This window comes from Parus major, chromosome 1, assembly GCF_001522545.3.
Source record: "Parus major isolate Abel chromosome 1, Parus_major1.1, whole genome shotgun sequence".
Classification (NCBI taxonomy): Eukaryota; Metazoa; Chordata; class Aves; order Passeriformes; family Paridae; genus Parus; species Parus major.
This window is the reverse complement of record NC_031768.1, coordinates 26,666,868-26,682,651: the sequence shown is the minus strand read 5'-3', so window position 1 is coordinate 26,682,651 and position 15,784 is coordinate 26,666,868. Positions and strand designations below refer to the sequence as shown.

Below are 15,784 nucleotides of genomic sequence, written 5' to 3'. Positions count from 1 at the left end.
TGAGAGCACATTTAAAAAAAAGAAATTCTCAAAATTATACTCTCAGGTTTATTTTAAGTTATGGCACATTCTGGTAGGGCTTAAGTGTGATTTCTTAATCATATTGACATAACTGAAGAACTTTAAAAACTGCAAAGTGAGCTGTATTTACACATTCACCGAATGTTACTTTTAATTTTATTTTTTTTTTATTTGGAAGAAACTATTATGGTCATGGATAACTAGATCTGTGTCCAGATGTGTCTCATAGGGAAGTTGATGAAGCCAGAGAAGATAAAAGGATTTTCTCCATAGTGAGAAGCTGTGCTTATTTACATGTAAACTGAAGTCTTCTTATGTTGGCTGTCTATAAGACCCTCCTCTTTTCCTTTTTGCCAGAATGTTTCCATAACTGATGATAGGAATTCTACAATGTGCACTGTTCTGTGGGTACTTCCAAAAAGTCAGTGGTCAGAATTTGCTAAGAAAACTCAAACTTGTGCATTCTTATCATTTTGAGACTTTATAGACTCAAACAGTGAAGGCAGGGGGAAAAAAAATGCCCATATGCTTAAACAGATTAAAATTTAACATTTTCCAGCATATTATCTTTACTGGTAACTTTGCAGGATTGCAGCTTTTTGAGTGAGTTTATTCTGCAGTACTGAAAAGATAAAAATGTCAAGTTTGTGAATACTGTATTAAGGTAGGATTTCCTTCACCTGTATGAAAAGCAGCTGTGAAATTGTCCTGAGGACTTGTGTTTTGAAGCTATAGTGATAGAAATTATTTACAGCTTATGTGGCATGAACATTGAAATACAGACCATTTAAAAGGAAATCCTTCTTCTGTTATCCTGTCTTACCTTTGTAATTTTTATTCATTCTTCTGAAAACAGTGGATAATTGTGTTGGATTAATAGATGTTTTAGTTTAATATTTTAATCAAAGATAAGGATCTGTAACTCTGTTAAATGCAGCCTAGCTAATGTTAGGACCCACCTATGTGTGCTGAAAGCAAGAAAGTAGACCAAAACTTTGCACACTTTTTTGTTAATTAATTTAAAATTTAGTTTGAATACTTTGATTTTGATGAAATTCCTTTAGTATGAAGTACCTCTCTCCAGTAACAAATAATATCTGTATCATTATTTTCTCTGTCTTCTAGTAACAGTCATATAATGCTTAGCCATTCTGAATTTTGGACCCCTTCTCATCCACTCCAAAGGAATAAATAGAAGGAACCATTCAATATAAAGTTATATAGAGCCAAGTATCCATTTTGGAAGTAAAGCTTCACTGTTTTTTTTAGAGTAATAATGTGATTCTTAGGCAGCATATGATTTTGAAAGTAGATGTGAATGCTAACTTTTAAAATGTATTTGATGTTAAAAAAAGTTGTTCATAAAAAGAATTTTTATATCAATGTTTGGGTATACACATCCCCTTTCCATTCAATTTTAGTTATGCAGTCTTTAGAACATTAAAATTTATTCAAGTAAGATCTTGCTTGCTCTTATTTACTAAACTTGCGTATTTTTAATAAAAAGTTTACAGTTTTATAGTTTTCCATAAAATTATTTAAGTAGGAAAAATATTCTTATACACATTTTGGTTTGTATTTGTCTAGGAGAACTACTGTACTTTTTAGCCAGCTTTTTTCCGAGCAATGCCATAATTAAAATAATTCCATAGAGAAAGGCTTTCCTTGGAAGTGGAAAATAAAAATTGTGTAGTTTGAGTAACATCTATGCATTGTCAGAGCTCAGCCTTTATATATCTGCTAACTTGTAGTCTCATGTTACAGAACTATAGGTGATGCCAAGTGATGTTTATTTATGTTAAAGTTTTCTTAGAGTTTGTTACTGTGTTTGGAACAAAGCCCCTTCAGGTGTGCTCTGAGAGAGTTGTGATTCCTTCTGTGGTTCTGGTATTTGATTGGGCCTTTTCTGGCTTCTTGAAAGTAACCCATACTAGTGTACTACTTCAGTTTAAAATACTACCTAGGTTATTTGTAAAATGTTTTTTTCTCTCTGTCAGGCCTCGTTAGAATCAGTCTTTAATGGTTAGACCATGTTGATTACTCACAGACAAACTGACAAAAAGCAAAAGCTTTCATCCTCTGATGATCAAGTCCATCTTTTGATCCACTGATAATCAGCGATTTTCCAGGAAAAATGTATCTTGATTCTTAGTATATCAACTTTATGCTTCTGCTATTCTAGCAAGTAAGATAATTCTGATTTCCATTTATTTTATATCTGCTGCTAAGTAGGCAGTTCCAGCATGAAATTTCATTAGACTATTCCTACCTTTATGCCATAGCCATTAATTAGTACACCAGATAAGCACAATTGCAAAAATCAGTGTTTAAAACTGAAGCTCATTTTTAGTGAATTTCTTACACAACACACCTTCAAGCCATGCTACTAACCCCCATTTTCTGCAATGTCACATGTTGCTTTCTCAAATGATTGAAGTCTAGATTAGTTATAACTGCTGTAGCATCTATTTGCCAAACAAAAATAGCTGACTATTCTACCTCACCAACTGTAGTTTCTATATGCATACTTAGAGATAAACCTATAGTACATTTTATTTTCTTTTTTATTTCTCTGCTTTAGTTCCTGAAAATATCTTTAGATTTTTACTGAAGGGCACATATGTTCAGTTTTCTGGGTTTTGGTCCAAATCCAACAAATACATTGCATTGACTGTTCTCTCTTTGCAAAGTGCTGCTTCCTAACTTGTTTTTCACCAGTTTGGGGTTTTTTTACTTGTTTTTTTTACTCACCAAACAGTGTACTCTTCCACACATTGAGCAGCCAGTTTTTACAGGAGAATGCTGTGGGAAACAGTGTCAAAGGTTTTACTAAAGTCCAGGTAAACAATATCCACAGTCTCTTCCTCATCCACCAAGCAGGTTACCTTGCTGTAGATAGGCATGAGGTTGGTCAAGCAGGACCTGCCTTTCATAAATTCATGTTTGTGCTGGTTGGGCCTGATCCCTGTGCATGCCATGTGGTGACACTCAGAATGACCTGCTCCATGACCTTCCCTGGCACCAAGGCTGGGCTGACATTCTGGTCCTTCTTGTAGCTGAGTGTCACATTTGCCAGCCTTGCAGGTACCCGGGACTTTCCCCATTAGCCAGAACTGGTAAATGATGGAATGTGGCTTGATGGGCATTTCCCACTGACTTCCTTGATAACCTTTGGTGGATCCCATCTGGAAAACAACTGGTCTGTTATTAAGGACTGAGGCAGTGAAAGCATTAAGTAGTCTTTTCCTCAACCTTTGTCACTGTGTTTCCACTTCAGGTCTAGTAAAGGATGGTGATACTCCTTAGCTCTGCTTTTGTTATTAGTGTATCCATAGAAACATTTTTATTGTCTATCACACCAATAGCCAGACTAAGTTCTACTTAGGCTTTGGCCCTTGTGATTTTCTCTCTTCATAACTCCACAACACCCTTGCAGTCCTCCTGAGCTGCCTGCCACTTCTTCCAGAGGCCATAAACTTTATTTCTTTCTTTGAGTTCCAGCCAAACCTCTTTGTTTAGCCAGACCAGTCTGCTTTCCCACCACTTTGTCTTTTGGCATATGGGGACAGCCTGCTCCTGTGCCTTAAGATTTCTTTCTTGAAGACTGTCCAGCCTTCCTGGATTTCCTGGACTCCTTTGCCCCTCAGAACTGCCTCCCAAGGGGCTGTCTCCACCGGTCTCCTGAGCAGGTTGAGGACTGGCCCTCTGGAAGTCCCAGTTAGTAGTCCTGCAGGCCTCCTTCCTTCTCCAAGAATAAAAAGCTCTTACCGTTTTGTGATCTCTGTGTGCAAGACAGCCTCCAGCCATCATGTCATCATCAAGTCCTTCTCTGTTCACAAACAGCAGAACCAGTGTCAGTGGGGAGACTTCCCTAATTGGCTCCCTCACCATCTGTGTCAGGTAGTTCTCTTCCACACAGTCCAGGAGCCTCCTGGACTGTTTCCTCTCTACTGTGTTGTATTTCCAGCAGGCATCAGGTAATTTGAAGTCCCCTATGAGAACAATAAGGAATTATGAGTCATCTCACTGATTTTTTTAGACTAGTTCATCTCCCTTTGCATCCTTGTTGGGTGGCCTATAACAGACTCCATCAGGATGTCTGCCTTGGCCTTTCCCCTGATTCCTAGCCCCAAACACTCAACCCTGTCATCACCTTCATCGAGCTCTAGACAGTCAAAAAGCAGCATAAAATACAGGGCTATCCCAGTTTTTTTCTGGATGTAATCTCCATTTGCCATATGAGAATGCTATTGGTTTCCTATGAATCCTGTCCCATATCTGTTTGAAAGTTTTGCACACTCTAGGAAACTGAAGAGCACTTCAGATCATGCTGAGGTCAACACATAGTGGGTGACCAGCTGAAATTGCCACTTGGGCTCTGTTAACTCAGCATCACCCATGCAGGCACCTACACTGTGCTCTGCCCACTGAACAGTCCTGTCTACTTGATTACAGGAGAAAATGATAATTCAGCAAATAGTTCAAGTCTTGTAAGCAACTCTTAGAGGCAGTTGGCTATAAGCAAGTGATGTTGCTGTTTCCTTTGAGGTGTTTCTGCTGTGGTGCACAGTTAACTTTTGTGCTCGGTAACTTTTCCGCACTAGCAGACACTGCTGCACCAGTCACTTGAATTTCTGATACGTGTTCTCCTTTCTCCCAGCAGATCCTCTCTCAATTAGAAAATTAGCCAAAACTGTAATCATTAATTTGTTAAAACATGAACTTTGGGTTGTCATTTTATTTTCTGAAGTGACATAGCTTTAGGTATTAAACAGAATTTTCTGGGTAACTATAGCTGGTGAGATTTTATGCTTTGTGTAACTGATTACTTTGAGGGTAAATTTCAGTTGAATTCTGTCAACAATGATAAATTGCTTATTGTTTGTTGCAGTCTACCAGTCAAGCTAAGGTAATACAGCTACAGCATGCTCCAATTTTTTAAGGATACCACTGGAGGCTTTTGCAGATTATTTTAAATTGTGACCAAGTCCTGTCAGGATAAATTCCAATTATTTTTTTCTAAATTAGTTAAATAAAAGCAAAATCTATGCAGAATCTAAGCCACCAGAATATTTAAATACGTGAATTTTGTGTTCTTGTAGTTAATCATCTAGAGATGCATTTAAATTATATATTTGTTTTCTTCATTTTCTGATTACTTAGAATATAATCTTCAAAAACTTGTCTGAATTGAATATATAGTTTACAGAAATACCATTTAAATGTGTGCTTTTTTCAGTTGGGTTTCACATGATTAACTTTGCAAATTTTTAGACATTATTATCACTTTAGCTATTCTGTTTTATAGGAAAAATGCTCTGTCTTAAAGGTAATGTTGTCTTTTACCTTAATTTGTAAACTTCAAAGTCAGAACATTCTTACAGCGTGTGTGCGTATATTGTTTTTTTAATGTAATATGTTTAAGGAACCAGTAAGAGCAGGGCAGCAAAGAAATACTCAGGTCAGCTAAACATGGTATTTGTTTACCCTTCAGAAAATAAATTAAAAGCATGTTATGGCTATTTAAGGACATTTATAGGAATAAATTGTAGGATTGACCTGTTTCAACAGTCTCTGTTACCTTCAGATCTCTCATGAATCAGAGGTCAGTCAGAAGTCATGCTAAATGAGTTTTTTAAAGCCATTTGTTGTCTTAACAGGCAATAGAAAGCCTTTCTTCTCAGTTTTCTTCTTGATTGTCAATGTTCTCACATATTTATTTGTTCATTTCTTCCCTTTCTGATAAGCATCTTTGGTAAGTATGAGATAATGTTTCAAGTTTTTGTTGTTAAAACACATTTCATCAGTGGTGCAGTGCAGGTTGATAGGACTGACCATTTCTGTTTCTTTGCAATGGACGGTCATTTGTGGGAACTAGCAAATTTCAGAATTTCTATGAATTTGTAGCCCTGTAGAATTACAAAAAAGTTACAGCCTATATAATTTGTAGTCCTAGATTTTTATTGCTTTAGAGAATTCTTCCTGCTTTTGTACAGAAATTTTACTTCAAACACTTTTCAGTGGTATAAATATTTGGTCAGGAAGCACTCTTAAGATGGTAGATGGTGTTCACTGGGCTTTGGTTATTTGCTGGTTTTGTTCATAGCTTTGTCACCACTTCTCATGGATTTTAACAACTTAGACTCACTAGGGCATTACAACATCATACCAGAAGTGAAATTTTAGTCAATTATTTTTCCAGGTTTGGAATTCTGCTGTAGGTATAATCTCAGAGTACTGTCACAGAGAGCAGTGGGTCAATAAAGAGCGCTGAGTCTTGAGTGTATGTCAGTCACATGTCACTAAATGTAGCACATGTAACTGATCTAAGGATTTTCTATTTGCTGTGATTGACAGATAGCCCTGAGTTGTTTTTTTTTATATGACAATTTCTGAAAAATAACACCTGCAGAGAAAGTACAGAAATACTGAAAAAAATATTAAAAGTGGTGTGCCTTGAAAGACCATAAGCTAAAATAAAATGAGAAATTGTATCTTTGCTAATCTTTTTTTCACTGATTACTCCTTCCTTTTCTACTTTCATTCTGGTTTTATATTTATTACTGTTACAATTTAGAGACAGCAAATTGTAACTGGAAGTAGTTACAATTGAGTACTAAAATTGAGAGGACAACGTGCATAAAACCATAGGTGCATTGAACATGGTAGAAAGAATGCAAGAAACATGGAAGTGATGTAAGCAGAAAAGCTGATTATTTTATAGTAATTTATTTCCTTGATAATGCATGTATCTTTGAATAATTGTTGGTTTGCATTGCTTTGGGTAAAGAACAGAGGATGCTTCAGCTATTCAAACCACAAAACATCTGCCTGCCTTTTCCAGACTTTATAGAACATCAGTTGTTGTTGCTTTTTATTGCTGCAAGGTTGGCCTCTTGCTACCAAGCTCTGTTATTATCCTGAGTCTGTATGATTTCCATCCACACATTCCAACATACGTATGTTGTGGATCCTGCCTCTTGAATCCAGCATTTTAAATCAATTTCCCAAAACACCTCTGCTGAAAAGAGAGGAAAGATTACATGTAGCCATGGTTTCTGTGATAAAGGCATTTGCTGTTTCTCAGCCTCTTCATCTGAGGGCATAAACCAGCAAAGGTTCACAAATCTTATGAGTTCCCTGTATATCAGGGACATGGCACTTGGTCATTTGTTGGAATAGGTATAACTGGGTCCTTACTAAATATTCTGAATAAATGCCCAGCTCAGAAAATTAGTTATCTAGGCTCTGGGGCTGACTTTAAATACCAAGTTGATTTCTTTTTTAAGCCCTATTTCAAGCAGTTTTCTGTAGCATTTCTTCAGATTTTTTTAATCAGTAGACCTTCTGAAATAAATGAAAAGCTTGAATTTACTCCAAGGCTACTTGTTATATTTAATAAATTGTATGTCCTTAGAACAAGGAAAGGGAAAATTTTGACCAAAACATACATCCAGCCCTCTTTGTACTGATAAAAACATCTTGATGTCCTATTTATAAATTACAGTATTCAGGATACGACTTTTTCTTAATGTCTTGTTTGTTGGTTTTTGCTGTAATTTGCATATTGCAGTTTTTATTAAGTGAAACACATTAAATACTTTAACATTATGCAATTAAAATATTTTCCTCGCATGTGTATTCTGGTAATGCAAATGCCCTGTGGTATATGAAAGTCTGTTAATTTTAAGGAAAAACAAATTGTTACTTCTTTTCTTTATGTTTTTGCTATAAATAAATCTCTGATATCAGAAGCAAGAATGAGATAACCAGGGAACAGATTTAACCTTATTTTGAATAAGGATAGAAGGACATGTTTTCAGTGTGACATAAAAACTCATCTGCTATTTTAAGGGTGGGGCTTTTGTATTTAATTGTTGTACAGATCTTACTTTTACCTCTTAATTATTTTGTTTCCTCTCTTTAAACTGAGTACAGGGACAGTATGCTGATAATGAAAGACTTTCAGGTCTCACACAATCTCTTTACATTTACTATCCCTGTCCATGTGATCTGCAGCAGTTTTGAAATACTTGTTTCTGAGTCTTTTTGCTCAGCTTAATGTTCCCCGCACATGGTCTAAAGGAAAGAACCATGATAACTGAGCATTGCCTAAATATTTTCAATGTAAGAATTTTTTCTTGTGTTTAAAATGGTTCTGTTTCCTGTTTTCCTTTGTTCTCGTAGAATAGACACTGTTTTAAACCAAGGATCAGTAGAGTCAGAACTCTTGGGAGCCTACATTTTTTCCATTTCTGGTTTAGCCTTAGTTTTGCATCCCATATTCAACAGAAATATTTGGTTGTTCTAATTATTGCACGAAATGAAGCATTTTAAGCCTTCTAAAGGTATCAATAGCAGTTCTACTTTTCATTGAATTCTGTGTTCTAGTTTTTAAATTATTTTCCTTTCCAGGTTCCTTACAGCCTTTCCTGGAAGCCTGCAGTAATGAATCCTTCTTCCGGACTTGCTCTGTGTTGCTTCGAAGTTCTAAGCTAGATATTGCAGTTTTGGAAAAGCTCTGTGTTATACTGCAAAAACTCTCCAGAATAAAGTAATCTTTTTTTACTATTATTCTGTTAGCTTCTATTAGGGTACCTTTATATTTTTTCTTTTTCAAAAACTCATCTCTGTTTCTCTCTTTATTCCCTCCACCATATAAAATTACTTTTAATGTTAGCAGTTAAACTGTTTCTGTCATGGAGGTTTAAGACAAGCCTCTCAGTTAGTGCATAAATCTAGTTCAATTTGCAGAGTACAAACTAGACAAAAGCCTCACAATGTAGACCTAAAGAGGAATTAGTCCTTATGTCTGCAGGTGACAGAATTCTTAGAAGAGAATCCTATACTTTCAGTTTTACTCAGATACTTAGTAGTATCTGAGTAGTAAGCTCCTTTAGAAATTTAGTTTTATATTTGACTTGCATTCAAGCTTCATCAGTTTTCATTCCCTTCAAAAAATAAATTTAAGATTTTGAGTCACTTAAGCCCTTTTTGGAATGTTCATCTCTTTAAACTGTGTTCCCATTGCTTACAGATTATTGGTTTATTGTAACAAAGGTCATCATGTCAATAGTAATGTGCTGCTATGCTTCACTCTTGCTCAGTGGGGTTGTTTCATTTATGTAAGGAGTATCTCAACTGAGTAATTTTTTATATTGGACTTAAAGCTGTTGACAAAACAGAGGTTTTAATTTCTTATAAGGAATAAAATTGAACTCTAGAAAAAAAAGTTTGCCTATAAAATAATCTAATATAAATTATAACTGGCATTTACTAGTCAAAGTAAAATTGGCTCATAAATCCTATTTTTTAAATTTTTTTATTAAAATCTCTGAAACCTTATTTTGCATAAGTGAAAAGCCCTGTTACAACCTTTCCTCCAGCTTTCATTATGCTATGTGTACATATCACTTACTCCAAAATCATTATTTTTGTTAATTTTTGCCAAATTTTCCTCACTATGCATTGTTAACCTTATGTTTAGAAACATTCATAGAAGAATTACATGAGATACTCAAAATAATGCACATTTTACTTCATTTAAAATATTTTTTCTGTAGCAGCTTTAGTGTTTATATGAAACCTCTTAAATTTCAATTGACAATTACAATTATTTTATTCAAAATCTTTTGCAGAAGCAATAAGAAGATGTTTGCATTGTTTGGTCTTCATCAAATGTTCCAAGAACTGCGTAGAACTATAGATCCAAATCACACCTTCCTCTGCATAAACCTCAATTCAATTCTGCTGAACTTGGAATTGTTGAGGAGTACCTGTCTTGCCCCAGTCTAAGCACAAGTCACTAGCACTAGCTTTCAATCTAATTATTGTTCTGTATAATTTATACCAACTGCTTATGTTACTTGAAATTTTGAGGTTTTGGTTTTTTTTTTTACTGATTTGTATAAATATATTACACAGCATCTCAGTACTCTGCAATTCACTGTGTAACGTGTGGATTTTCACTTATATTTCACTCATTTATAAAAAGGAAAATGAAAAACTTTGTAATATACTAGACAGCTTTCTTCAATATTTTCTAAGGAAGTGAAATAATGTTGCTGTTGTGAATGACTAGTGCAATGTAAGCAGACCAGAAGTACCAATCCTTCCTTACAGGTATGAATCTTTTGACTCTTCAGAGAACTTTATAAATTCTTTGATTTATTTTATGGTTGGTAAGTAGCAGATAGATATCTTAGCAGATTATTTTTTTATAATCCTGCAGTTTTAATGATTAGAACCAGATTTTAATTTAACATAACTAGATGTATTGAATGAGAAATTTTGTTGGTTTGATTTCAGAATTTCTTAAGAATTTCTTTGATCTTTTCCTGTAGTTAAGTAACATTTCGTATTTTGTCCTGCTTTGTATAGTGCAACTTTGGATGGTAATATCTTTGCAAATGTAAATAAAGGCATTTCTTAAAATGTCCTGCAATAGTAATCTGTAACATAAAATTATTATATTTTATTGCTTCTGCTGTATTTTTTATTAATTTGCATACAATCTTCACAGTACCCACATTTTTTTTCTGAGTATGAATATGTTTTTTGTCTGCCACAGTTCAGTGTTTAGGACTTCTTAGAAATTGGAAAAAGGATGCTTCTAAAAATTGAAATTAGTCATCCATCACTGATTTGTACTGTAATTACTGAAAATCTATATTAGTAAAATTGACAATGCAGTTAAAGCTTAAAGATCTGCTGTATTTCAGACTTTGACTAACACTTAATCAGTATAAAACTTCAGAGAGTTTTTATTTCTTATTTTTTGCCTTTTTTGTTTCTTTTTGGTTTGGTGTTTTTTGGTTGGTTGTTTGTGGGTTTCTTGTTGCTTTTTTGTTTGTTTGTTTGTGGTTTTGTTTATTTTGCTTCTTGTTTATTTGTTTGCTTTTGGGGGGGGGGAGGGTGTTTACCAGAAGTCTTTGAACTGGTCTTAAAAATTGAAATGTAACTGCAAATATTTTTCTAGCAATTTGACTTAACATTTCTTACAAGCTTTTCTGTGAAAAGAGTCTACACCCAATTTGGCACCAATTATATGTAGAAGAGAGAGCAAGCACTGTGCACTCTCTGGGCAGGAAACCAATTCTAGGTAATTTTTTATAACAGTAATCACAGCTAAAAACATTTTCTAACAATCAATTACTTTTTGAAATAAGTATTTCTTCATCAGTAGTTTTGGGTTTTTGTCAAATTTACCAGCAGTGCAAAAGCTTGCATATACCTTTGGCTGGAGACAAAATCCTATTATTTAGGAAGAGTATCCAGTCCTCATCTGCTTCTCCCTCTACTAGCATTTAAAAATACAACAAAATCAATAACCAAACTGTAGAAAGTTGCTTTCTTTCTTATCTCCACAAGAATGTTGATTGTGCTCTTAGTTTTCAGCCTTCATTGCTGTAGTTTGTTAATCTGCTAATCTTCCTTGACATCCCAATGTAACACAATGTGGTAATCTAATAATGGCAAAGGTAATGCATTTAAAAGAGACACATAGAGTGCAGTGTACCTTTTAATATTGGTCCCTTGTAGCTTATATACAGTATTGTTTACACTCTGGAAAGTTGAATCACAGCTAATTTCAAGTTTTTGGAGCTAGATGTTAGGTTTCTGTTAAGATGTAAAATAAAAGGGTTTTCCAATCTGTTAAATATTGATGCACTATATTGATGACCTAAGGATTAGACTAATCATTTTGATCTTACACAAATTTTTCAAGGCCAGGTTAGATGGGGTATTGAGACATCTGGTCTAGTGAGAGGTGTCCCTGCCTTGAACATCTTCCCTTTGAGCCAGCCCACCCCAGTTGTCCACACCAGCCCATTTCATGGCCTTGCTCAAACATCCCCATCCTGTTACCATTCCCCTGAATGACCTTGGCAGTCTCTGTGGGCAAGGGGGATAGAAGAAGCCAGCTGCATTCTTTCCTGCCATTTGTGGATTTGTTTTGGCTTTTGGAAATGATAGATTTCTGTCAAGTTGGCCACATTTTGTGTATTTCTTTGTATTGTCCTTCCCTTGCAGATGGAATCTAGAATTTTCTGGGTGTTTTTCTGCTTTTCTGGCATTTAGATACTGTGAGTATCAAAATGTCTTCTACTTCACCTTTCTTCCAGAAATCTCTCTGCAAGAAGAGACATTTGAAAAAGTTAACTGTACCTTTAGCTATTTTCTGCAGCTCCTTGTTCCCTAAGGAAACATGGTGTGTGTGAACTCAGTTTTCTGGTTTCCTGCAGAGGAATATGCTATTTTAGATATGTCAAACACCTCTGTCAAGAGGTGAATTATTATCCATCCAGAGAATATAATTTTTAAACCATTTTTTGGTGAGAGAATTTGAGGGGAAGTGAGAGACATATGACCACTTGCCCTTAAAAGAAAGGCAAGGACTCTTCACACTTTCTGTGAGCTGATGAGTCAAAACACAGAGCTTCAAACTGGCTACAGTCTGCCTTGTCTAGCTTGTGTGCAGATCTCCAGCAGTGATCAACTACCATCAGTGGCATGAAACAAAGAAAATTGCTTGTAGTCACAACCTACTACTTTAAGGAAAGATAAAGAATTAACACATAGGACAGAATTTTGTCTTGCTGGTTTTTTTTAAGAGCTGTGAAAGTCCTCTTGTTGAGAAGAAAGTCAACAAGAATATTGCATCTCTTCAGATTGAGACAGTTTTTGTACCAGAAAAGACTACCAAATATGAAGAAAAATAATTTCCTTTTTTTTCTTACAAGCCCATCTACTGTAAATTGTAATCACCCTCGCTGTTTATCAAAGGTTTCCTATTAATCAGTCTTTCAGACCTCATCTACAAAGCCTAGATTTAGCAAATCTGTAAGAAAGATTGTTCCCTGGGCAGAAGACAGTTGTATTTGCAGAAGCTTGGCACAGCTAAATAAAGTAGGCTAACATTACCCAACCTGCACAGTTGTGCTCTCTCTCTTCATATTTGTGACTTTTACCAGCTGATAAAAAGACTGAAAGTGGAATTTCACAGTTTTCTTCCCATTCTCCTGAGCATGACTGGCTTGCATCTCTTTCAAATGTTATATAGATGAATTTGATACATGTAATAGGGAAAGATTTCTTGTAGCAGATAAATTTACATGGAAGGTGAAGGTATGCCGAAGGCAAGGTATTTAGAAGAACTTCTATTCATGATCAGCATCAATGTCTAAAATATATGATTTAACTTACCAGACCAGATTTAAAAGGAGCTGTAAGTAGAGCTCATAATTTAGAGCTGTTACACTGGACCCTTTAATTATATACTAAATTTTTCACCTAAAACTTACATGGCTTTGGAGATTGATGATCTGATAAAAAGCATTTATCTTCAGGATAATGTATTTAAATGTAGTAGAGAAAGTAGGAAATTTTGATCTATGAAACAATTTGGTAATCTTCCACTTTCCAGATGGTTAAAGGGACTACAGTGTCAGAGCTGTGACCCCTTGTGTTCCTCTGAATGATGTAATCCTCACATGTTTTTAAAACTCACAGAAATTATTGTAAAATTAGTAGTGCTGTGGAGCATTGAGATCCTCCTGCCTTTTACACACCTCTGAAGTACAGTGATGGGCAAAGGCACCTTTATGTGTTATACTGACTCTTTGGAGTGTGTTGTGTCAAATACAACCGCTATCCATCTTGTCTTTTGGGCTGATGAAACCCTTGAATGCCATCTTCTGACAATGGTTAGGAATATCCTTGTTCATTAGACTTTCCATTTTTTACCTAAATTTGAAAGCAAGTGTATCTGTGACTACCTTATTACTGCTAGAAGAGATAACTTTGAACAAAGTCACTTTCTGTTTACTTGCTTGTAGGTGGTTCTGTTTTAATGTCCCAGAGTTGAAATTACATGACGTAACAAGACATTCCAATCTCTCAAGTCACAATGAGGAAATTAACTGAGGAAAAGAGATCTGAGAAGCCATATATATTTTTTCCCCAGAAACCAGTTCTCTTTGTGCCCATTACTCAAGCATATTTGGAGTGGACCCAAGGATTATTTTCCTGAATATAACACATCTCTCTGATCACTGCAGCTTAATAGTAAGTAATTGCTCTGATAAGTGTACTCAACCTAGGGCTGCAAATTCAGTGCCTAGGATAGAGCTAACAGTAGTTGAAAGTTCAGCACAAAAACCATTCCTACTGATAAGTTTACTTTAAGATCATCCTCAGGTCCATAAAATGGCATCCTTAATACAGTTAATTATGGAGAAAAATAAGTAAAAATAATCTATTCAGCCTCAGGGGGAAAAAAGTATACGGTAGAGTTTCAAACAGGAGTATAATATCCCACCCACACATCAGCTTTTTGGAAAAGTAGTAGGCTTCTGAAGAAGGCTGGAGATAACTAGTGTTGCCAGACTGTTTTTTTGCTTCAGAAGACGCAATATTCTAGTGTGGATTCAAGAGTTATTTATATAAGAAATGCAATTAAACATAATTTCTCAATTCATGATCTTTTAAAGCCACAGAGTAGCAGTTGAATGGCTGTTTGATTTGTCCTCTTTCCCACTGAGCTGTGAGGAAATGTGAGGGGGATTTTTTTTCACAGCAGTCTTGTATACCAAGGCTAAATTTCAGAAGCAGATGCTGAACTGTTTCCTTCCTGATTCAGTTGTCTTTCTATTAATCAGTCTTCAGCACTACCTCCTCCTGATATTTTGTTTACTTCTATGTAGTAGATTAAATTGGAAAATAATTCCTGGATTGTCTTGCTATATTAACTTGAATCCTAATATAAGCTTGTTTTTATAGCAGCCACAATTATATATATATAAAAAAAATCTTTTTTTATTAAAGCAGATGGACAAATGAGATGCCTCTGTGTGCCCTGTGTAACAGCTAATCACTGTCTTCTGCAGCCATGCATGCATTCTGCATACAAAGGCTTCTTACCATTCTTCCCTAAGTATTCAGACAGTCTAGTTTCACAGAACAGTGGGAAAAAGGAATCAACATTTTTCTGTCCTTGAAATGCAGTTGATAGTGATAAATTAATACCTGAGGTAACATGTGCTGTGCATTATAAATCATATCACAATAAATAATCCAAAGAGCTTATTTGGATGCAGGGATAGAATATATATGCAATATTATGCATCTAGAACTAGATACAGCCTGAGACAGTCCATTCTTGCCCTGTTTATATTAATATATTTAGTGAAATGTGCACTGGGAAGCCTATCCCATACATAATGAGGGCATGGGCTCAATTTTCTTTTCATTATCAAGACAAGTATAGAGCATGCTTGCAGAAGAGTGACTCCTGCAACAGGAGTATCCTGTTGTACCTCTGGGTCATTATTTTCAACAACAACTTTACTGCAACAGTAAGAATTTTTCTCTTATTTACACCTTCCTTAAAAAAAATCAGGACTGCTGAACTGCCTAAAGCTTAGAGTTTGACAGGGAGAAATGGAACTGGAGTGCCTTTTCAGCTCATCCTCCAACCCATGATGCTGGGAATTTATGCACGTTATTCTTTGTTCATGAATAATGTGGATATTATTAATTATCCCAAATGATAGAATACAAAGGCATTCCACTCTTGTTGCTTTATACTGCAAAGCTGGCACCTACCCTTTTCAGCCCAGCTTACCTCTCTTTTTATTTATCCCATCAGTCCAGGATCATCAGATACTGAACACTATATAGAGGACCATCCCTGATCACAACCTGAAATCCAGGAAGGAAGTCTGCTAAGTCCAGCAAGTTTCTCTAAGGAGAAAACTGGGAC

The 15,784-nt window shown here is 35.4% G+C and overlaps 1 protein-coding gene across 1 annotated transcript in view; it reads left to right on the top strand.

Annotated features, from left to right (window-relative positions):
* CCDC138 (coiled-coil domain containing 138) overlaps window positions 1–10,725 on the top strand; it is a 32,610-nt gene extending 21,885 nt beyond the window's left edge. The window contains 3 exon segments of the mRNA XM_033513177.1: window positions 8,437–8,575; window positions 9,660–9,805; window positions 9,808–10,725. Of these exon segments, the coding sequence (XP_033369068.1) occupies window positions 8,437–8,575; window positions 9,660–9,805; window positions 9,808–9,830 (308 nt within the window). The 3' untranslated portion in view covers window positions 9,831–10,725.
* The last annotated feature ends 5,059 nt before the right edge of the window (window positions 10,726–15,784 follow it).